This window comes from Amblyomma maculatum, unplaced genomic scaffold (genome assembly GCF_055883805.1).
Source record: "Amblyomma maculatum isolate TAMU_Amacu unplaced genomic scaffold, ASM5588380v1 scaffold_13, whole genome shotgun sequence".
NCBI lineage: Eukaryota > Metazoa > Arthropoda > Arachnida > Ixodida > Ixodidae > Amblyomma > Amblyomma maculatum.
Window position 1 is genome coordinate 33,033,613 of NW_028146738.1, and position 19,609 is coordinate 33,053,221.

The following is a 19,609-nucleotide window of genomic DNA, read 5'->3' on the forward strand; positions in this document are numbered from 1 at the left end:
CTGAAGTATGCATGTCCGCGTGAAATGTTTGCTGTCTAGACTTGGCCCTTTCATAACAATATAGTACAGAAGACATTACACTATCCGCAACGTAATAAAGCGAGAACATTAAATACCCTGTTTCTTAAAAAAACATGGCGTCTGCGTTGATTGTCGGCATTCTGTAGCGCAGAATTGCGGGCTGTCGCCGCTGGCATGACCAGCGCTGATTGTGTGTAGGGTTGTTCGACGTCCCACGACGTAACTCAACAACTTAGCGTGACTTATTTGGCAGGAGCTTTCAAACCGGCCTTTTTAATGCGAAAGCATTACTTCGCTATGCTCACAGATTCCTGTCCGCAGTACGTGTCCGCGAAATCGTGTCCGCTGCAGTTGTGAGTAACTGAGAAGTGGTAGAGGTTATTGCGTGGTGTCCATCGATAGAGGGTGACGTAATGTTGTGTCCGAAAAAATATTTAGGCCTATTAGGTAATGAAGTAATTAATAAGAAGCAGAAAATGTAAAAGTAAAGGCAAAAACGGCCTCATTAGCCAATGGCTTGGCGCCACATTTCAATGTATCAAATACTAAAATAGTTATTTAGGTTGGTCATTAGGGTGACGTCAATATGTATCAAATACTAAATAGTTAATTAAATCAGTCAATTGAGGTGCCGTCAAGGATGTGACGTCACGCAACCAGAAGTCGAGCGAAAAAAGGGCGCGGAAAGGATTTGCGCGCAATTTGAAAGTAGCAAAAGCTATAATGGAGTAACTAAGAGATGAATTAATGTGACGTCAAGGATGTGACGTCAAGCAACCGGAAGTAGTGCTAAAAAATGACATAAGAAGGAATCGGCGTGCAATTCGAAAGTACCAAAGAATACAATGGGCAAACCAGAAGGGAATTAAGCAACTGGAAGCAACCAACAGCAGCATCCGTGCTTTCGCATGATTCCAATGAAGATTCTGCAGTGCTCTTTTCTTTCAGACTGAAGGGTATCGATCCCTCAATGACCCCTGCTTTCCTGCTGAGATGTGCTACCTCACGGTCACGCAGACATGTTTGTACGGCTTGCCCAGTCAATGTTGGCTGGTCTTCATTTTGTGATAGCCTGTAACTGTATACTAATGATTGAGTGTGAGAGATAATGCAGGCACTAATTGAGAGATGAGTGATTAAGCCAGTTGCAAATGTATCTACGCGAATGAAGACCCGAATAGGGGGCCGTGGAGGGGAAGTACAGCTGTTAACGCTGTCACGTCATACCCTTAAAGGAGGAGCTTAAGCTCTTCCTTACCCATTGCCATTGGCGGCTTGAAAGCACATTTATTTACAAAAGCATCTTAATTACGTCGTGGCTTCGCTGAGATCTGCATCATGCGCTAAAGAATAACAAGGGCCAATTACCCGAGGGTGCGTAAATTCCGTGGCAGAAATGATGAGGCTGTGCAAGTCGCTTGCGTTGCCTGGGTAAACCAACAGGTTGCAGTACTGGCCACGCACCCTTTCGTGACCAGATTCGTCCCGGATCACAGTCTCGACACATTCGTCGAAGGCTCCGAGGTCGGCTCGAGACCCCTGTAAGGCTCCAGTGGGATACTTGGCCGAAGCGTCCAAGACTGCGAAACGTGTGCGCCAAGAAGTGGTGAGAAAGTTGTGGACACCATAGCAAAACTTACTCAAGAAAAACGCAGGTAATATATGTATACAAAGAGCTACAAGGACCATGTTAACCCTAGCAGCCTTTGTACTATCTAAGCTGCAGAACAACAATGCCGGTAAATTGTGTGGTTCTGATGTAACTTCCGGAACCACTTGAGGTACTTACTGTTTTTTTCGCAAGGTATATATCGATCATGGACGCACCAAGTATCAGAAATGTGGTGCCCCAGTAGTAGGACAGAAAATTCACAACAAACACTAAAGTGTGCTTCCATGTTCATAGCTGAAACCCACTCACGAGTTCATAGTAGTGACTTAGAAGGCAACTAATTAAGCAAAGCACCTCCCCTAAACAAGTAGGAAACGCCCTTGAACCAAACCAATAAGATCACAAATGAACTTGAAATATTTACGAGGCTTAAAATAAAGACCGGAATTCCTCATGAAACGTTTTTCTTAGCGCGTTGTTTTATGGCTTTAATAATTTTAGTGAGCCAAATAAGAAAACACTTGAAATGCGGCAATTAAAAAGAATTCAAAGTTTTGGTTACAAACTTCAGCTACAAAGTCCCCATAGTATTGAAAATAATAGTAATTACAAAGTAACCATGGTATTGAAAATAGTAAAAATAACATTAACGTAAAGTCTGGTGTACTGTACTATCACGGCCCATCGATCTGCATAAGTCGAGCAGCTGTGGTGCTGTCGCCAAACTAGCAAACATAGAAAAAGCGATTCGATATAAGTTTCCAAAACGAAGTAAATGTAAGTTTCTAAACACCTGCAGCGCAAGAGAATCTGGCAGTTCTTTTCGGAAAGAATTCAAACTAAGCGCTTAAGGCGCGCTAAAAGCTTAGCGCCAAAACAACGCCCGCTTGCGGTGCATTCTGATGATCACGGCGCCCTATTGATCTACCTGCTCAATTGGATTACGTTATGTACGTTCTTTTGTATTGTAATTGTCAAAATTTACAGCAATGCAGTTGACGACAGCTGTTGTTTTTGTTTGTGGTTCAAGGGACGAAGTGCAAGAAAGGTTAAGCCGTGATGCAATGCCGGTGGCCAGTTTGAATTAGTCGCCGTACGCCAAGCAGCACTACTCACAAGCGGACTATGGGCGGACACTCAATTGACCAAAACAAAAAAGCTAATTCGCACAAGAATAAACACGCGATTCCTACTGTCAGGGCATAATATTTCTTTGTTTGTAAGGCTTCAAATAATGACGATTTCTTCTTTTTAAAATCTGTATAGCAACCCCCTTATCTGTGCCGTCGAACTCCCAATAGTTTTTAACCATCGGGTAATACTTCGTTTTTTTTTTCTAAAGTTTACTTCTTGTAGTTCATATAACTGGGTATGAAAATATGCTAATTTTCGTATAATATCTGATATCCGTCGATGCTTGTAGTTTCAACATGGAGAAGTTTTCTTGCTACTTTGGCGGCCTCCTCGTCGCTAGGAATTTAAGGGCCTGAGTGAACGTATGATTGAAGTGAACGCGTCACACAAGAGCATCCCGCAACCTATGCAGAGTTTTTTGTACCTCGGCGTGTCGCCAAGCATTAAGAAAGCTTTGTGTGTGTCTGGTGTCTCAGCTTAAAAAAAAAAGGAAACGGCCGGTGGGGTACTTTTGTGGAGTGAAGCCAACAACATACTTTTCCAATCCTGTTGCAATCATCGGAGTGATGTATACTTACTCATAAATAGTTAATTAGGAAACAATAATCATGAAACATTTCAAGCCTTTGTTGCTGACGTTAGTATGAAGAGAGTTTGTTAAATATAGAGTGTGGGTGTTTAAGAAAGAAATTCGCCCATTCTTTCTTGCAACATATCTTTTACATGAACCTATGTCTCAATTACGTAAGACACAATATATGCATAGTACACCAGCTGTAGCCTTGCTCTAGTGTAATTTAGCGCTGTATAACACGTTCTTATTGGTACAAGCATGCATGCTCGCAGTCTATATTCGAGTAGAGGAGACTGCTGTCAGCATTGCCTTAAAAGGTCGTCACCACTTTCGAGCGGAACATCATGGAAGGGCGCCCCAAGATCTGCAATAAGTGATAGCCAGCCAGGGAACAGACATTCAGCAGGAGCCTTTATTGAGCGGTGACAGATGCAAAAGAAAGCAAAGAGAAAGTGGTAAGTAGCGCAGCATATAAGTTCCACTTCGTTATATTGATTACGTAGGTCATCACACTGAGCCGCAGCCGCTTTCTCGGGCGCGATCAACGCGCACCTTTCGTGCGTTCAAAATGCAGCTGTGAGGGCCGCGATGTAGAAGCGCATGTGCCAAATCACGAGATAATTTTTATATTTCAGTTCCGTAGAGAAAGGATTGGCTATAGAGAGGACACTCAACGAAATCTGACCCCAGGCAATGACGCATGAGCAATAACATTAGTTCAGCACCTCCAAATAGATGGCACTACCAGCACTAGTTTCGCTCGCACGGTGCGCGCGCGTTTGCTGCCAGCGCGGACAAGGCCGACTGCGGAAGGGCATGGCTGTATACGCCGGTGGCGCATGTTTGTTCGTGAGGACATACTGCGTGTTTGCAAGGCTTCCTGGTCCTTCGGAGCGGAAATACTGCAGTATTGTTAGGATGGAAAAGTGACGGACGTTATTTTGCCGAATGTCGCTGCATTTCAAGCACTTCAGGCTGACCACGCCGGGCGGTTCCTAGAATATCGAAGCTCGTGAATAGGCGCCGTGCGCACGTCACGGAACATGCAGTTCATTAGAGCCCAGCAGCTTCCAGCAAAGGCAAGATTTTCTTCTTGCAAGCTACTCTTCATTTCAAGCAGTTTAGCTCAGCCCTCTGACTGGCACGGTTGTGAATGGAAGGCCTATGTGTTCAGCCATGACGCAACAAGTACTCTCCAGTCGGTGCGCAGTTATACAGGGTGTCCAAGCTGACCAGCCAAGGGTCAAAAATAAAACGTTCGAGTTAGGCTAGAGAAACCACTTGTGTACAGCTGCCAGCCATCTCGCGTACCACCGACAATTTTTTATTTTTATTTTGACATGAACTAACTAGAAATTAAGATAATTTTTCTAATTTGCTAATCATTGCTTTTAGACAAAAATGTGAGTCGAAAAGTTAGGGAACATTTTCTGAATACCCCATTCCATTTGTTTCAAAGAAAGAAAGCCTCACGTGTACATTTTTTCCAAGCTCTGAAGAAAGCCCGCGAAATACAAAAATATCACGTGACTGGTACATTCGCGTGCCACGATCGTAGTGCTCTCGATCATGATCATCATCGCAGGTGATTTTGTTCGCTCAAGTTGAGCGAACAAAATCACCTGCGGCCGTGGCCTGCTGCGGCAGGCCGATAAGTCTGCGATGGTTTCTTCGCACGCTTCATTCAGGCTGCGCACGTGACGTGAAAGGTGCAGCTCGGAGCCCACCGCGCTCTCTGCAGCCATCGCCAACATGTCAATCTACAGCTGAAACTGCACTGTCGATTCACGGCCTCAGCTAATTTCGTTCACTCAAACCACGACTAAAACCACAACAATTGTGGCGCGCTAATGTTTTAGTCACGTGATAGATTTGTATTGCGCGGGCCTTCTTTCGAACTTAGGAAAAATATCCACGTGAGGCATTCACAATAACAACTTGATGGGCGGGTTGGTACTGCATAGTACCCAGAAATGCGGCGCGACAAACACAACACGTGAATAGAAAACACAACACAGCCTCTGCTGTGTGCCCTGGTAAAACAACTGCAGCAAACGTGCAAGAGGCCTGGAGCAATCTTCCGCCTCCAACGAGCCGATAGGTTTGTTAAGCTTTCACTTTTGGCTTGCCACTTCATGTACGTCACTTAATTTGCAGATCATGTATTTCAACAGCGATATAATAGTTATTCAACCTGAACAATGTGTTAATCGGCGTGGAAAAATGTCCTTGATGTTTCCTGAGAGATAATAATATCCATGCATCTTTTCACATTCTAAATCTTCACAACGTGATTACATTGCATGTTAAGCTTGATTCGGTTATGCGATTTTACGTACCAAAGAAACCCAGGCTATAAGGAGGCGCGTAGTTCAGGAACAATTTTTATACCTATTAAAGCTATTGTGCGTTGTGGCAATGAAATTTTTGACAAGTGCTAGTAACATTTTTATCGTGAAATGAATGCCGGGCAGTATTCAACACGCGTCCCGATGGTTTCCAGTTTATTTCTGGCTTACAGAAAATTTGTGCTCAGAAACTTTTCAAACATTTGGAAGATGACCATGCTGAGGATGAAAGACGTGACTGCACGGACCATATGCTGGAAGTTTACTGGCAAAGTGGTACCCAAAAGGGTGTGAAGGTGTGGGAAGGGTGTGTCGATTTAAGTTCAATGCGATTTTATCCCATCCGGAAAATAGCCAAGACCATTTGCAGTTTATTTGCTTGAAATGTGTGTTTAAAGTAAAATACAGGGTATTCTTTCTGAACGAGCCGCGAGTGTATTGTGAGCATTGTAATGCATAATGTCTGTTTCCTTACGCAGCATTTGCCAAACTTTGTAAATCTGTCATACTACATTAGTACCTATGTATTTATTGTTCCTTGCCTCATGTAATATTTTTGTCACTTTTTGTAATGTACACGCCGGATGATGTATCCTACGTTTTGTCTGTCTTCCAGGTTCACCATGTATATCACGTTTGTCTGTCTTCTAAGGTGAGAAAATGTATCTGTTTTGTTTTTATATGAAGTAAAATAAATGTTAATTTCAGAAAGTACCTGGCGTATTTTCTGCAATACTGCTGTTTGCAAAGGCCGCGATGCAGCTGCATATGGCCAGCCAAGAGCAATTGTGACATAGATGTTTTTCAGTCCTGAAAACAAATAGAACAACATTACCACACCGTACAGAACGCAACAAATGCGCCAACAGGGCGTGGCAGGATGGCAGTGGTTGCTAGCATTCAAAGTGCGCGCCAGGGCGCAGCGCGTACCAGCACTCAAATCAAGCGCCTTAAACCGAAAGCGGATGTTGCGTCAAGCACCGGTCTCTTGGTGCACCTCAGTCAATTGGGTCGCTGGGCTCAATGGGAATGTGTGATTTTTACACAATCTTTTCTCTGTTACCTTACTTGATATGCCATAAAAGAGAGCACGGGAAGTACATAGTTGGGTAAGAAAAATTGCTTCGATGGTTTCTTATCCCCTCTAAGCTTGGTGAAACTCATTTCGTATTAAAAATAACATTCTGAGTGTCGACCCACTCTTCCGGGCTAATTAAACAAAATAATCGGAATCAGATTAAATTAAATTTAAACCTACAAAGAATATTCAATTGGTGTAATGACTGGCAGATGGAGTTAAACTTAAAAAAGTCTGTGTTCATGTCAGTAACTAGGAAAAAGAATGTTCTTAATTTCAATTATCAAATAAATGGTTACATGCTCGAAAGAGTTGATCAGTATAAATACCTAGGCTTAACTTTTACATCAGATCTACGATGGAATACCCACATTGAAAATGTCATCTCCAAAGCTTTTAAAACACTATGGTACCTGCGGCGCACAATGAACAGTGCTACCCCGGATGTAAAGTGCCTGGCTTACAAAACCTTAGTCAGACCAATTATTGATTATGCCAAAGTAGTATGGGATCCTCACACAGCAACTAACATTCACAAGCTAGATAGGATTCAGCGGCTCGCTGCAAGGTTTATATATAATAAATACCGCCGTAACCATTCTTCAATAGACCTCTGCCAACAAGCCCAACTACCAATGTTAGAAAGCAGAACCAGGTATGAAAGACTAAAAACTCTTTACCTCATTATCAATAATTATCTAAAAATTGATAAATCAGACTACTTTGAGATAAAAACTACTGAGACATCAAGGCATCGTCATAGTAGGTTCATTCCATTGCCGGCTATAAAAAATAATTGCTTCAAGTTTAGTTATTTCCCGCGAACTTGTAAGGACTGGAACTCTCTTCCAGATTCTGCTGTTCGATCATCATCATTATCTGAATTTGTACGCCATTTAGAAAATTTCATCTATGGCACTACCACTGGGTGATGAGGTTCTATTGCTGTTGTGTAGGATGGCTGTTGTTCTGATTTCTGTGTAATTCATTTTTGTTTTGTGTGTGTGTGCATTCATAGACAATTTTTGATTGACTATTGATTTTCATCGTGTTCTATATTGCTCATTTTTCGTTTTGTATTTTCCACTCCTGTTACAGCCCCTTATGGTGGCTGACACTATTAATAAATGAAATGAAATAAAACTATTTTTATGAGCACCACGTGGGGATGAGCAATGTGAAGTTGGCGTCACTAAGCTACACCTTCCTAACTTTTAAATGTGCTTTTCTCAATTTGCTCAACTGCGTGTGCAATCTCTCCTCTGCCTCTTACAGCAGCTTCTCACATTATTGATGCTGCTATTGAACGACAGTCCATAGCATCGACAGCCGTCTGTCAGCCTCAATGGAGGCGAGAGCGTCTTCGTAAAGTCGCTGGTAGTGAACGGTTTATGTATGACTGAGATTCACTCACATGTTAGCTGTGATTTTTATATTCGAACGCCTGTCGTATATAAAGCTGCGCTTTGAAGATAATAAGATGTTTGAAGTTTTCGTTAGGAGCTGAATGATAAACTTCATGAGCTAATCTTAGAAGTTGGACAATTACGGGGCTACTCCCACAACGCAAGACACTTCACACGGTGGGCGCGTTTGAACATGAGCCAAGCAATGATGTAGCCAGCGGGAGGGTTTGATATCAGAACACCCACTGAGGTTTTATGAGTGCTACATTCCCTCTCCTTTCTATTTTTTGTTTCTCGCATTGTTTTCGACCGGCGATGCATACAAAAACTTAAAACAATTACGAGACACTTTGGCGACTAAAGTGGTGAAAGGCGAAAGCCTAAGTGCTGCATTCTGCTACGCATTTCAGAAAACAACGCTAGCAGACGGAGGACAAACTGCTAGCGCTGTTTTCCGTTATGCTCAACCAACTCTCCCAGAAGCATACATCGCTACGCATTTGTTGCGGATGTGGCGGTGAATGATGCTTCGAGTAAAGAGGGTGACTACTCCCTTCACATTTCTCCCTTCCTTTATGGCATGGTACATATGTACTCGGAGAATTGTGAAACAAACTGCGCCTTTTATATCCTGTTATTCAATTTCAAACGCCGCCGATTCCCGCTGTATTAACGCCTCCTAGACATCTGGGTCTGCTTCTGTTTTGCTGTGTGGGCGTTCGAGGAAGGGGCAAATGAAAGGCGCCGCACGGGCGTCTGGATCGGACGCCCGGTGGGGTCAGCTTCACATATTCTTGAATTGCCTAGTGACGTCATCACCTGTCCCAACCAGGATTTCATTGAAGGCATCAACATTCAACGGTGTTCTATAATTCGTTTACAGGAAAGGAAAGGCGTATCTATCACTCGCAGAATCCCGCTATCATCCTCATAGTAGACAAGGGGAACTATGAAGAGCGTTTCACTATCTGGGGCGTGGCACCGTCGGAAACTCTGTTCCAAACGGTTGCGTTTCTTGATGTTCTCCGTACTAAGGCTTCAATCGGCCTTTAGCCGAGGTTTTGCTCAGACTACGACCAGCAGTAATGAAAATCGAAATGTTTTGTCCCGTCTCCCAACTAGTAAGCTGGTCGCTGACTCCGTTTTCTTGTATGCGGACCTTGCCGGGCGCCCATATCGGGTACAAGACTTCAGAGACTCCCTCCGGAATGTTGTGGACCGCAACGAAATATGTTCAATTGGTAAATTTTAAATGTCTCATGTATAGATGGTAACCTGTAAATCGGCACAATCGAAAGAGAAGCTGGTGGCTTGCGGTGACCTCGTGGTTAAGGGCCGTCGCTGTGTAGTCGTAGACCCAGAACCAAAAGTGGTAAAGTTGAAGCTTCTGTGGCATCCAGAACGCTTGGATGACGCCTTCATACGTGAGGCACTCGAGGCATACGGGAACGTGACGTCGATTCCAACAGGAAATTGGAAATTTGCAGAAATGAAAGATTGAGAACGCTCAGCAGGGATGTTGTTGTGTCTCTCCCTGAAGGAGTCAGCGTTGGCGACATTTCACATCTGCTGATAATTTTTGGAATCCTGAGCCATGCTTTAATAGCGGTCAGAGCACCGCTATGCTTTCGATGCAACCGTGTTGGCCTCATTCATAGGCACTGCCGTACGCCACTTTGCGAGGACTGTCGGCGCTTTGGTCACACTGCAGAAGAGTGCGTCGTCACTAATGCGGATAAGCTACCGCATCGTGTGCGGCCCCCCGACTACCCTCTACAAGAGCACATAATGAACACCACGGAAGTGCTTGACGCGGCTGGTGACCTTTCAGTCGACATTGTAGACACTCCTTCCAGAGCTAGCACATCGCTTGTTCCTTAGAGTGACTCAAAGGAGAGTTAGAAGAAATCTGAAGAAAGTGCAATGGTGTCTCCATGTGATATGCCGAATACGGTGCACGCTGTGGAGCCTGCCGCTTGCTCTAACCCACCGAACACGGCTGCTCCCATTACTCCAGTTCCTGAGGTCAACGCTGAGGAGCAGCTTGCTGGTCAGGCCACTCTACATACAACTGAGGTCATCCCTCCTGTTAAAGAGCCTCTTCAAAAACGCCGGGCTCATTGCGCATCTTACTCAAGTGACGATGGTGATCTGTTAAGCGTAAAGCATCGCCGACGCCGGCGCACGTCGAAACAAAAAGAGAAGAGTCAACATTTGCGTTCCCGTAGTCATGGTGGCGGTCTAGAGGCGACATTGTCTTCTCCTGACAGGGAAATGCAAGTCTAATTAATTTTTGTGTGGTCACCATGGTGTCCTCTCAAGAGCTGGTGTTTGCAACGCTGAATTTGTGAGACTTCAGGTCTCGCCAGAAGCAGGTGCAGCTTCGCTGACTTTTCAGCAGAAGGCGGCTTGATTTTGTCGCTGTCCAGGAAACGAAGATTGAAAGTGAACAGGAGACATAGAGAGCACTAGGGCCCTTTTTGTCTGTTTGCAATGTTCTTATAACGCATGCTGTTGGGGTGTCGGAGGGTTGCTTCTTGTTTTTGCGAAAGACTGTCCCTTATTCTACGTTATCTTACTATATACCCACTCGGAAGGGTTTTCAATAAGCTGTGATTTTTTGCTACACAGGAAGCCATGGCGACTGATCAATATATATTCATCCAATAGTGCAGCTGAGCTTGTTGTTATGTTTGAAGGCACAGCTGAACTTCTAGATTGGTATAGGAATGTTGGGCGAATGGGAGACTGATTGTGTATGTCACCTGAATGATCGTGCTGTTCCTAGTGCCCACAAAGACAGAAATGGTGAAGTGTTGTTGTATGTTACAGATGACACAGGACTCATTGATACAGGGGTTTCATGTCTTGAGTCTACACTATTCACGCGTATCCAGAGTGGGCCCCACGCGCGCCTAGACAGGCTATATGTTTCTTCCTCGCTGGTTTCCCGTGGTTTGTTGATTACAACTGTACCGGTTTTATTTTCAGATCATTTTAAAGTGGTTGCTCGGCTCGGAAGAACTTACAGCTCAAACTTTATGCCGAAGTGGGAGCTTTGGAAGCTACATTCTTCTCTTGTAAATGACCAGGAGTTTCCCGTTCGAATACGCTCACAATTGCAGTTATATTTTGCAGGTGAACTACCCTTGGTTTGCTGCATGGGAGCTGTTTAAGCTCGAGGTGCGAGAGAGAGCTATTGAAATTGGGTCGGTTAGATCTTTTTACAAGAAGTTCCAGGAGAGGGCACTGCATAAGAGTGTATAAGCTCTATGAATTGTAATGTGAGGCACCGAGATTATATTTAAATGAAATTGCTGGTATAAAGTGCGACCTACAAAAACAGGATGCGGAAAGATACAGGGGTGCCCGAGTTCGATCTCGCACGAATCGTGCTTTGTACAGCGAAAACACTAGACGACAAGCTCTATTTGACGAACATCGTCACGCTACTGCCAAAAAAATACCGGAAATGATGTCCATTGGCATCCTAGTAACCAAAATCTGTGATGTCATCTCTGTATTTGCGAGCTATTACAGAGCACTCTTCAGTGACGTTCCTACTACTCCTATTTCGGAAATACTTGCTAACTTCCCAGCTCTCATAACTCCTTTATCAGATTACGAGTGTGCTGTTGTCAATAGCCCTGTCACTTTGGAAGAAATAGAACAAGCAATTGACCAATTACACCTCCAAAACACCTGGCCCTGATGGCATCTCAGGCGAGTTTTACAAAACTTTAAAATCTTTCCTGAGCCCTGTGCTGCTTCAGATTTTCATTTTAAGTTTAGCTATAGGGGTCCTTCCCGAATCGTTTACTAGGAACCACACAGTCTTAATTCCAAAAAGCGTGGATAAAGAAAAATTGCGTTCAGTGGATGGCTGCAGAATAATCCAGTTGGAAAATGTGGACTAAAATTTTCGCGAAAGTTCTATCAAGTCGTCTACATCATGCGATCGCGGTTCTTATTAGCCCTCATCAGACATGTGGTTTAAGGAGCCGCTTCATACAAAGTAACATACATACTGCACGTACAATTCTCGAATCTTGATCTTGTTCTTATGAACAGCTTGCTCTATTTCAGATTGACCTTGCTAAAGCATTTGATTGTGTCCGGCATTCGTTTCTGTTTTCTCTTCTTGAGCACGCCAATGTTGGATCAACCATACTTAAAAGGGTGCAACTTTGTTATGACAACTGTTCCACCCGATTGATTGGTAATGGCCACCTCTCAGAGCCTGTGCCAGTTCGATCATCCGTGAAGCAGGGCTGTCCTATGTCACCACTACTCTTTGCCCTCTACCTAGAGTCACTTTGATTGTACTGCGAAACAATAATATCCGTGGTTATGTTGCCATCAGTAGTGAAGTCAAAGTGCTCGCTTACGCCGATCATTTGGCATTCTTCTGCATTGATAAACCAAGTATTGACAATAATATAACTATTATTGAGCAGTTTGGCATTGTCTCTGGCGCTCAAATGAATAACTCTAAAAGTTCGGGTCTGTGTTTCGGTTCATGGGGTCAATGCCGACTCATTATGCTAGAATTGAATGGTCTCGTATCCTCCCTAAATACCTAGGGGTTCCCCTTCATGCATTCAAGTCTAGTGGGCACTACTGGAGAGCGGGTCCCGGTTCTTCAAAGCTACGCTCAGCAATTTGTTCCACACCGTCTATCCATTTTTGGACTAGTGCATGCCTGCAACATGTTTCTGGCGACAAAAATGTATTATGTTTTGCAAGTACTTCATTGTGCGAGGCACTACATCCAAATATTTCACTGAATGTTTGCTACATTCGTATGGTCCTCCAGTTTTGAGCCGATGCGGCGCGATAACCTATTGAGGCGTGTTGCTGCTGGCGGACTAGGTTTAACACATCTCTATGTTAGAGAGGTAATTTCTGGTTTCTTTTTTTCGTAATAGCACCCATCCAATTATCAGAGCATCCCTGCAAACTAACTTTGTGAACCTCCCTCTCAACTTAGTGGTCTTCTCCAATTTTACCGATCGACTCTTATTACTTGGTTTTAGGAAGGAAGTTTATGACTGTCTGCGTTTTCTGGCAGTTCAGTTTTCTTATGAGTACTTCTTCTCTGTTTCAAGGACAAATTTATACAAACAATTGTTATCTATGCTGTTCCTGCCTCCATTATATCGTACTCTCTATTCAAAATGTATGGGGCATGATGTGCTGAGAAGAGTACGTAAAATGCCGATTTCGCCTTGCACTAAAACGTTTTTCTTTAAACTTCATGCCGAAGTTCTACCTGTGAAAGTGTGGCTTCACAAAAAAATATTTTTTTTTCTGTTAAATGTCGGCATTGTGAGACACCTGAAACCATCGAACACTGTTTTAATACCTGCAAAGATGCGATATTATTTTGGGACGTTCTACAAAGAACACTCAAGGAAGACTGTATTGAATGCTCACAGTGTGCGGTACCTAATGGCCACCCAACATGGCCATGAACCATTTGACATGATTTTGCTCCTTGGACTGCGCAACCACTGGAAAACCCGGATGTTGGACCGGAATGCTTAGCCTCTAGTTTCCCCTAGTGCTCGTTTCAGCCAGATAGTGCACCAGCTGAGTGACAGATATGAAGATAGTGACTATCAACAGGACTGGCTTCTGTTGTATATTAATATTGCTGTTGTATATTAATATACAACAGCAATATACAATGCTGGCGGTTTGTATTCATGTGTTTTCTTAGCGACTGTTTAGTGTTGTGTTAGGATGTATTTTAGTTGTGTGGTGTTGTATATTTCAATTGAATTTGATCGGCTGCAGGCTGATTACAGTGTAAACAATGTATATAGCTATCTTCTCTGTGTAAACGAGTGTAATAAATAGCATGATAAATATCCTGGGCGTATCGCAGTGGTAAAACGCTCACCTGAAGGTCCAAGAGTAGAGGTTCGAATCTCCGGTGGGAGACAAGGTTTATTAATTTATTTTTTAAGTATCACAACCGCGGCAAAAGTGTGACACTTTTTCTGACGACAACGATGAGCCGTTAAAGGCTTTCAGCTTAAAATAGTTCTGGCTATGCCGCTGTCGCCAAGGTATAAAAGTATGCCAGTATACATTAGGTTGCCACTTGTTTTAAACAAATATACATATATGCTATGTTGGGCAGTTTCGGTTCGTTCAATTAGGCTGTTTATTCAGTGGAAACAACTTCAAAATACTGCTGTTGGCGCGAAAATTGCAGTTCCGAATTGTAGAATGGCTTAACAAGTCTAATTCACCAGTGTTAATTTTGATATGTTATTTAGATAATTGTTTGCACAACACGGGAAGGGTCTGCTTTCCAGAAAAGTGGCGGGTTCCTTTTTGTGCAATTTGCTAATAATTTTTTTCATGCAAATAATTGTAATTACTAATTTATAACTGGTTAGTACACTTTCGAAACTAAACATTCCTTCATATATTTTCTGGGTTTTGATAATTATTTGGTTTCTTCATATGTGCAACCTGCCAGGCTCCTTGCATTACCCATCTCTGATCTGCTGCACGGAGTATATATATATATATATATATATATATATATATATATATATATATATATATATATATATATATATATATATATATATATATATATATATATATATATATACACACACAGGGTGTCTGGGCTATTTTGGACCAAGATTTTAAAAAGTAAGTTGGCCCTAGCACAGTGAAACTAATGCAGAGCTGTTCAGAGTGGCCTATGCTAACCTCCAGTATTTTGTCGTTCACTAAATTTCATTATTAGGGAAGACTAATCAGTTATTTTTGGAATTATGGCTTGAAAGCAAAAGTGTCAATGCAAAAGTTGTAGATCTATATACATACTATATATAGGGTGGCCCTAGCTAACGAAGGACACGCTATAGCATTTCGATCGACCCCTGAACTCTGCGGGCTCGAAAGAGAGGAGGTCTAAGCTAAATCAAAAGGCACCCCTCAGCAGAGGCCTGTGTGCTGTCGTGTCATTTTTTAACACCACTTGTCACTTTTGCAACTTTATGAGGAGTGACACTGTGACTTACTGTACTCAGCCAGAAGCCCGATGCCTACCACGCAAAATGTTATAGACCCGCCCCTGTCATTTTCTTTTCCGCGTGGAATCTCGCGCCATCATACATGATATCTGCATAGACAACGTTTAGACGAGGCTTTCAAGCGCGATCACTAATATTTAAGTGAACTGGCGGATTCCCCGTTTGGGGTGTTGTAGAGACTGTGGCGCTCGTATTGTCATCGGTGTGCCCAGTATATCGGCGACAGATGGTAAAGCTAACTGCTTTTATGCGAAGCATATTAACGTAGGTTTCGGGCCTTCGCGCGACGCCCGGCGGTGGCCACCATTGACCCTGAAGTGGGGTCACGTGACATGACGTCACGTGATGACGTCACACCGGCTGCAGATGGGGCCTCATATCGCGCCGTCGGACGTCGCCCGGCGGAGGACTCCACGCTTCGGTTCGCGCCCTCGCGCGCGACGCGGCGGCGGCGCCACCATCGCTGCATCACGTGATATGTGACGTCACGCCGAGGATAAAGCCGCGCGCGCCCGCCGTCACGTCAGTCTCTGTGCCCAAAACCGCGCCAGCGGCTTGGCGCCGGGCGTGTATGCGGTCAAGATGCCTCCAAACGCTAAGGACGTTAATAATAGGAATGAGTCATGCATTTACGGACCATAAGAGTGTGTTTGTCGGGCTGCAAAGAATAAAGTACGACGATTAACCTAAAACCACGTCTCCGTTACTTAGCCCCATCCACACTGAGGCAGCTGCTTAACATGCTTCGCATCCACTGGGCTTAACCTTGATAAGCCTCCAATTTTTTTTTTTCAAATGGTTTTACTTTCTCAAAAGGTTTACTACTAGGCGTTTAGCCGAATGTCTACAATGCCCGACTGGGGAAGACGATTGTTTCCCTCTTCATGAGGCTCTATTCGCGATTGTGATACATGCACAAATCAAATCAAGATCACTTTATTCCAGGAATATCCTGTGGGGACTGTGACGAGCTAATATTGCCTCACAAAGCCCCTGCCCCTGTTTAGTTCGTAGAGCTTTCCCCGTCTAACATACTGAGTGCAATTTATACAGAACTTACGATTAACCGCGGGATATACAAAAGAAAGATAAGTTACAATAGCTCAGGTGAGAAAAAAAGTAAAAAGAACATAAATACATAATATCCCAATAGAAATAACATAGCCCAATATACTTAGTAGGCAACTTTAACCGCATTACAGCCCACAAACCGTTAGTCAGTGCGCATAACAGAGAATACAAAAAACATAAGAAAACTGAAACGTGTGATATTTTGAAAATCTTTTTTTCAGTACCGGCATTCATATCCAGCGAACAAAATTTGAATATCAATCAAACGACGAAATGGTCTTCCGCATCCCCCCCCTAAAGAAAAAAATGATGTAGCAGAGTACTATTGTTGATAATGACAAACAACATCAATAGTTCAATTAAAGCCAGCCAACGAGAATCCAGCTCATGATAAATACATTTCAAAATGTAAATAAATTAATGCGTGATGACAGGGGCGAAGGTCAGTCGTCTGTATCCTTCAGTGTGTGCAAGAATTCAGGCGGCTTTTCAGGACATTGGTTACGTTTTCATGACATGGTGTTCTTAACGTTGCCCCGCCGCGGTGGTGCAGTGGTAAGACGCCCGGCTACTGTGTCGGAGTGTCAGAGGAGACGAAACAGAGAGGCGTCCGTGTGCTGTGCGATGTTAGCGCACGTTAAACACCCCAGGTAGCCGAAATTACTTCGTAGCCCTCCATTACGGCTCCTCTTTCTCTCTTTCCACTTTCACTTCCATCTTCCTCCCTTCCCTTACAGCGCAGTTCAGGTATCCGCAGAAACAAGTGTGACAGATACTGCGCCTATCCTTCCTCTGAACCAATCAATTATTATTGATTCTTAACGCACGCAAAGGTGTCACCATGGAATCTGTTTTCTTTTCACTCCTCTCCAAACAAAATTACAGTGGCGGGAACCTGATCTCATATTTTGGCGAAATGTATAACCACATAAACGCGTCACCCACCATGCCTATGTGGTGGACTTTTGAAAACGGAAATATATTTTGAGTCGTGCTTCAGCTGTTGATTGTTGCAATGTATGTCCATTTCAATCCTCCGGACCGCATCGCTTCGATTTCGTAGGACGATACACGTGAATGCACTATGTGAGAGATATGTACAATAAGAGTGAAGTACAGTATAAAAGGATGCTTGACGGAACCATTTTTAAAATCGAAGTCGAGTTCCTTCCTTTACCCACAACATTTTTTTTTTGCGATATTCTTCCTAAGTATTTTTTACTTTCTAAACAAATGCACCTTCCGTCTTTTCAAATGCATATTTTAAACTCAATACATCATTCGATAGGGAAAAAGATTCGTTCTTATTAACTGTTGCCGGCTGCACTCTTGTGATTCAACACCTAATGCATAGTTGCTCGTAACAATTGAGAATTAACTGCATTTTCTGCATTACTACCGACCGGGCACAATAAACGAAATTTTTACTCGCGCTTAGTTTGTAAGAACTTCTGAATGCTGAATTTTTAAACTAATTTGTGGAACTTGAATAACCGTGAGCTCCGGACAAGTGTTAGGAACTCGAATTAAAAGCATCACGAGCCGGAGAAGTGAAGCCTGGAACTCATCATTGTTTAGTGCGATTCATTGAATTGATCTGAGAGCCCTTGTAGGCCAGATTAAAATGATTTGTAGAAAACCGTCGAAGAAAGGACTTTAATTATCCCTAAAACAATGATTCAGCTATTTTATTGAGAGCGCTTATTGTAACCGTTAATTGTCATAATATCAGATTATGCAGAGTTTGTGGCTCAAAAGGAAGCTTACCGTTTTGAACCTATTTCGTGCGATAAGGTCAGCTATCTTTGGAACTGCTTATCAAATAGTTCGCGATTCGAAGCAAATTTTATATATTTTATGTCTTGACAAATGTTGCGCCTTCCACGCTTATCAAAACCGAAGTAAATGAGTAAGCGCTGGATTTGTGCCCAGGCTGCATTTACACGAAATAAATATAAATCACAGGTAAACAGACTCACGTCGCAGAGCCCACGGCTCAAGGTTTCGGATTCCACGCAGGAGCTTGAGAAGCCCGAGGCTGCATCTGGGGGACACGCCCGCTTTCAACACTTTGCCCACGAGCGAAGGCGGCGCCTGGTCCATGGCATTTCCGATCCACTCTTTCAACTGTTCTACGATTTTGAGGTCGGTCTTCTCGTTCGGTCCGGGAGAAATGTCCGTCGTGGCCTCGGTATGGCCGGGGCATGGCGTGGCACACAGAGAAAGGAAAATCGCGAGTCCGAAGAACAGAGAAATTTCAATATTTCTCGAAAGCATTGCTCAGTCTGTGGCTGCTGAAGCACCGTGTTTACAAATCCCACCAATTTTCCCCTCTTTAGTCGACTAGAGAAAAGTGTGAGGACATAAGCAGGTAGCGAACTACACTTTGCATACTATCACTTCGATATTCACAGCGTACTCCGCTTCTGTTAGGCGCGTAATTACGTATTCAAGTATAAGTAAACGTTTGGTTAAGCAATACAGCGTGCGAGCACTAGCCGACGTTGTTGAGTCTAGGTGCGTTTGTGTGGCGAAACTACTGATCAAGCCACGCACCAACCTACACGGCACGGCAGCTCCGCAGAGCGGCGATGCTGTCGTCAGTTACAAGCACCCTCTCCGGCCAACACGCGATAATTATCCGAAAAGTCCTGTCACCCCTCCCATTGAACATCTGCACAAGTAGCAGGCTCCCTCTTGAAAAAGGTTCGTTTTGCGCGTGCTTTGCACCTGTAGAAATGCCTGCATATTTGTTCTGTCGCGCATTTTTTTCCTCGTTTTTCAAAGTCGCTGGGCTGCAGAGAACGAGGAAAATGAGCACTGTAATATGTGCATCAAAGTTAATTGCTTTTTCGTAGCTGAAAATTGAAAAAACAAAATGGGAACTGCAGCGCATTACGTTTACTTCGTAAAAGGTATAGTTAAGGAAAATGTCATTACTGTAGCGACGAAAACACTAATGAATAACGATGCGCAGTTCGTGGAAAATAATTTTTTTGGCACAGACGTTTTCACGAAAAGTAATTTTCTTGGAATGCTGTGCAGATCAGTGCACTGAAATTTGCTCATCAAGTAGTATGGCTTTTGTTGCATTCTTTGCTGAATAATTTCAAACTATTCTTTGTTTGAACATTAAATAAAGTGCACCTAAGGCGTCCGAGCCTGAATACAAAAATGAAAACACTAAAATGCGACTGCCAACCGCACGCGTCTGGTCTACATAAAGAATGCTCTAGTTTGGTTAATTACTGTCATTATGAAAAGTGGTTTATAAATTTATTTAGTTTAGATTAGAGCGCCCGTG

At 43.4% G+C, this 19,609-nt stretch overlaps 1 protein-coding gene across 1 annotated transcript in view; it reads right to left on the reverse strand.

Moving 5' to 3' along the window:
- The window catches only part of LOC146172528 (nose resistant to fluoxetine protein 6-like), a 137,361-nt gene extending 118,779 nt beyond the window's left edge, over window positions 1-18,582 (reverse strand). The window contains exons 1-2 of the mRNA XM_084585786.1: window positions 18,285-18,582; window positions 1,390-1,601 (exon numbers count right to left, since the gene is read on the reverse strand). Coding sequence (XP_084441912.1) covers window positions 1,390-1,601; window positions 18,285-18,582 — 510 coding nt within the window. The remainder of the gene's footprint in view (window positions 1-1,389; window positions 1,602-18,284) is intronic.
- Between the last annotated feature and the right edge of the window lie 1,027 nt (window positions 18,583-19,609).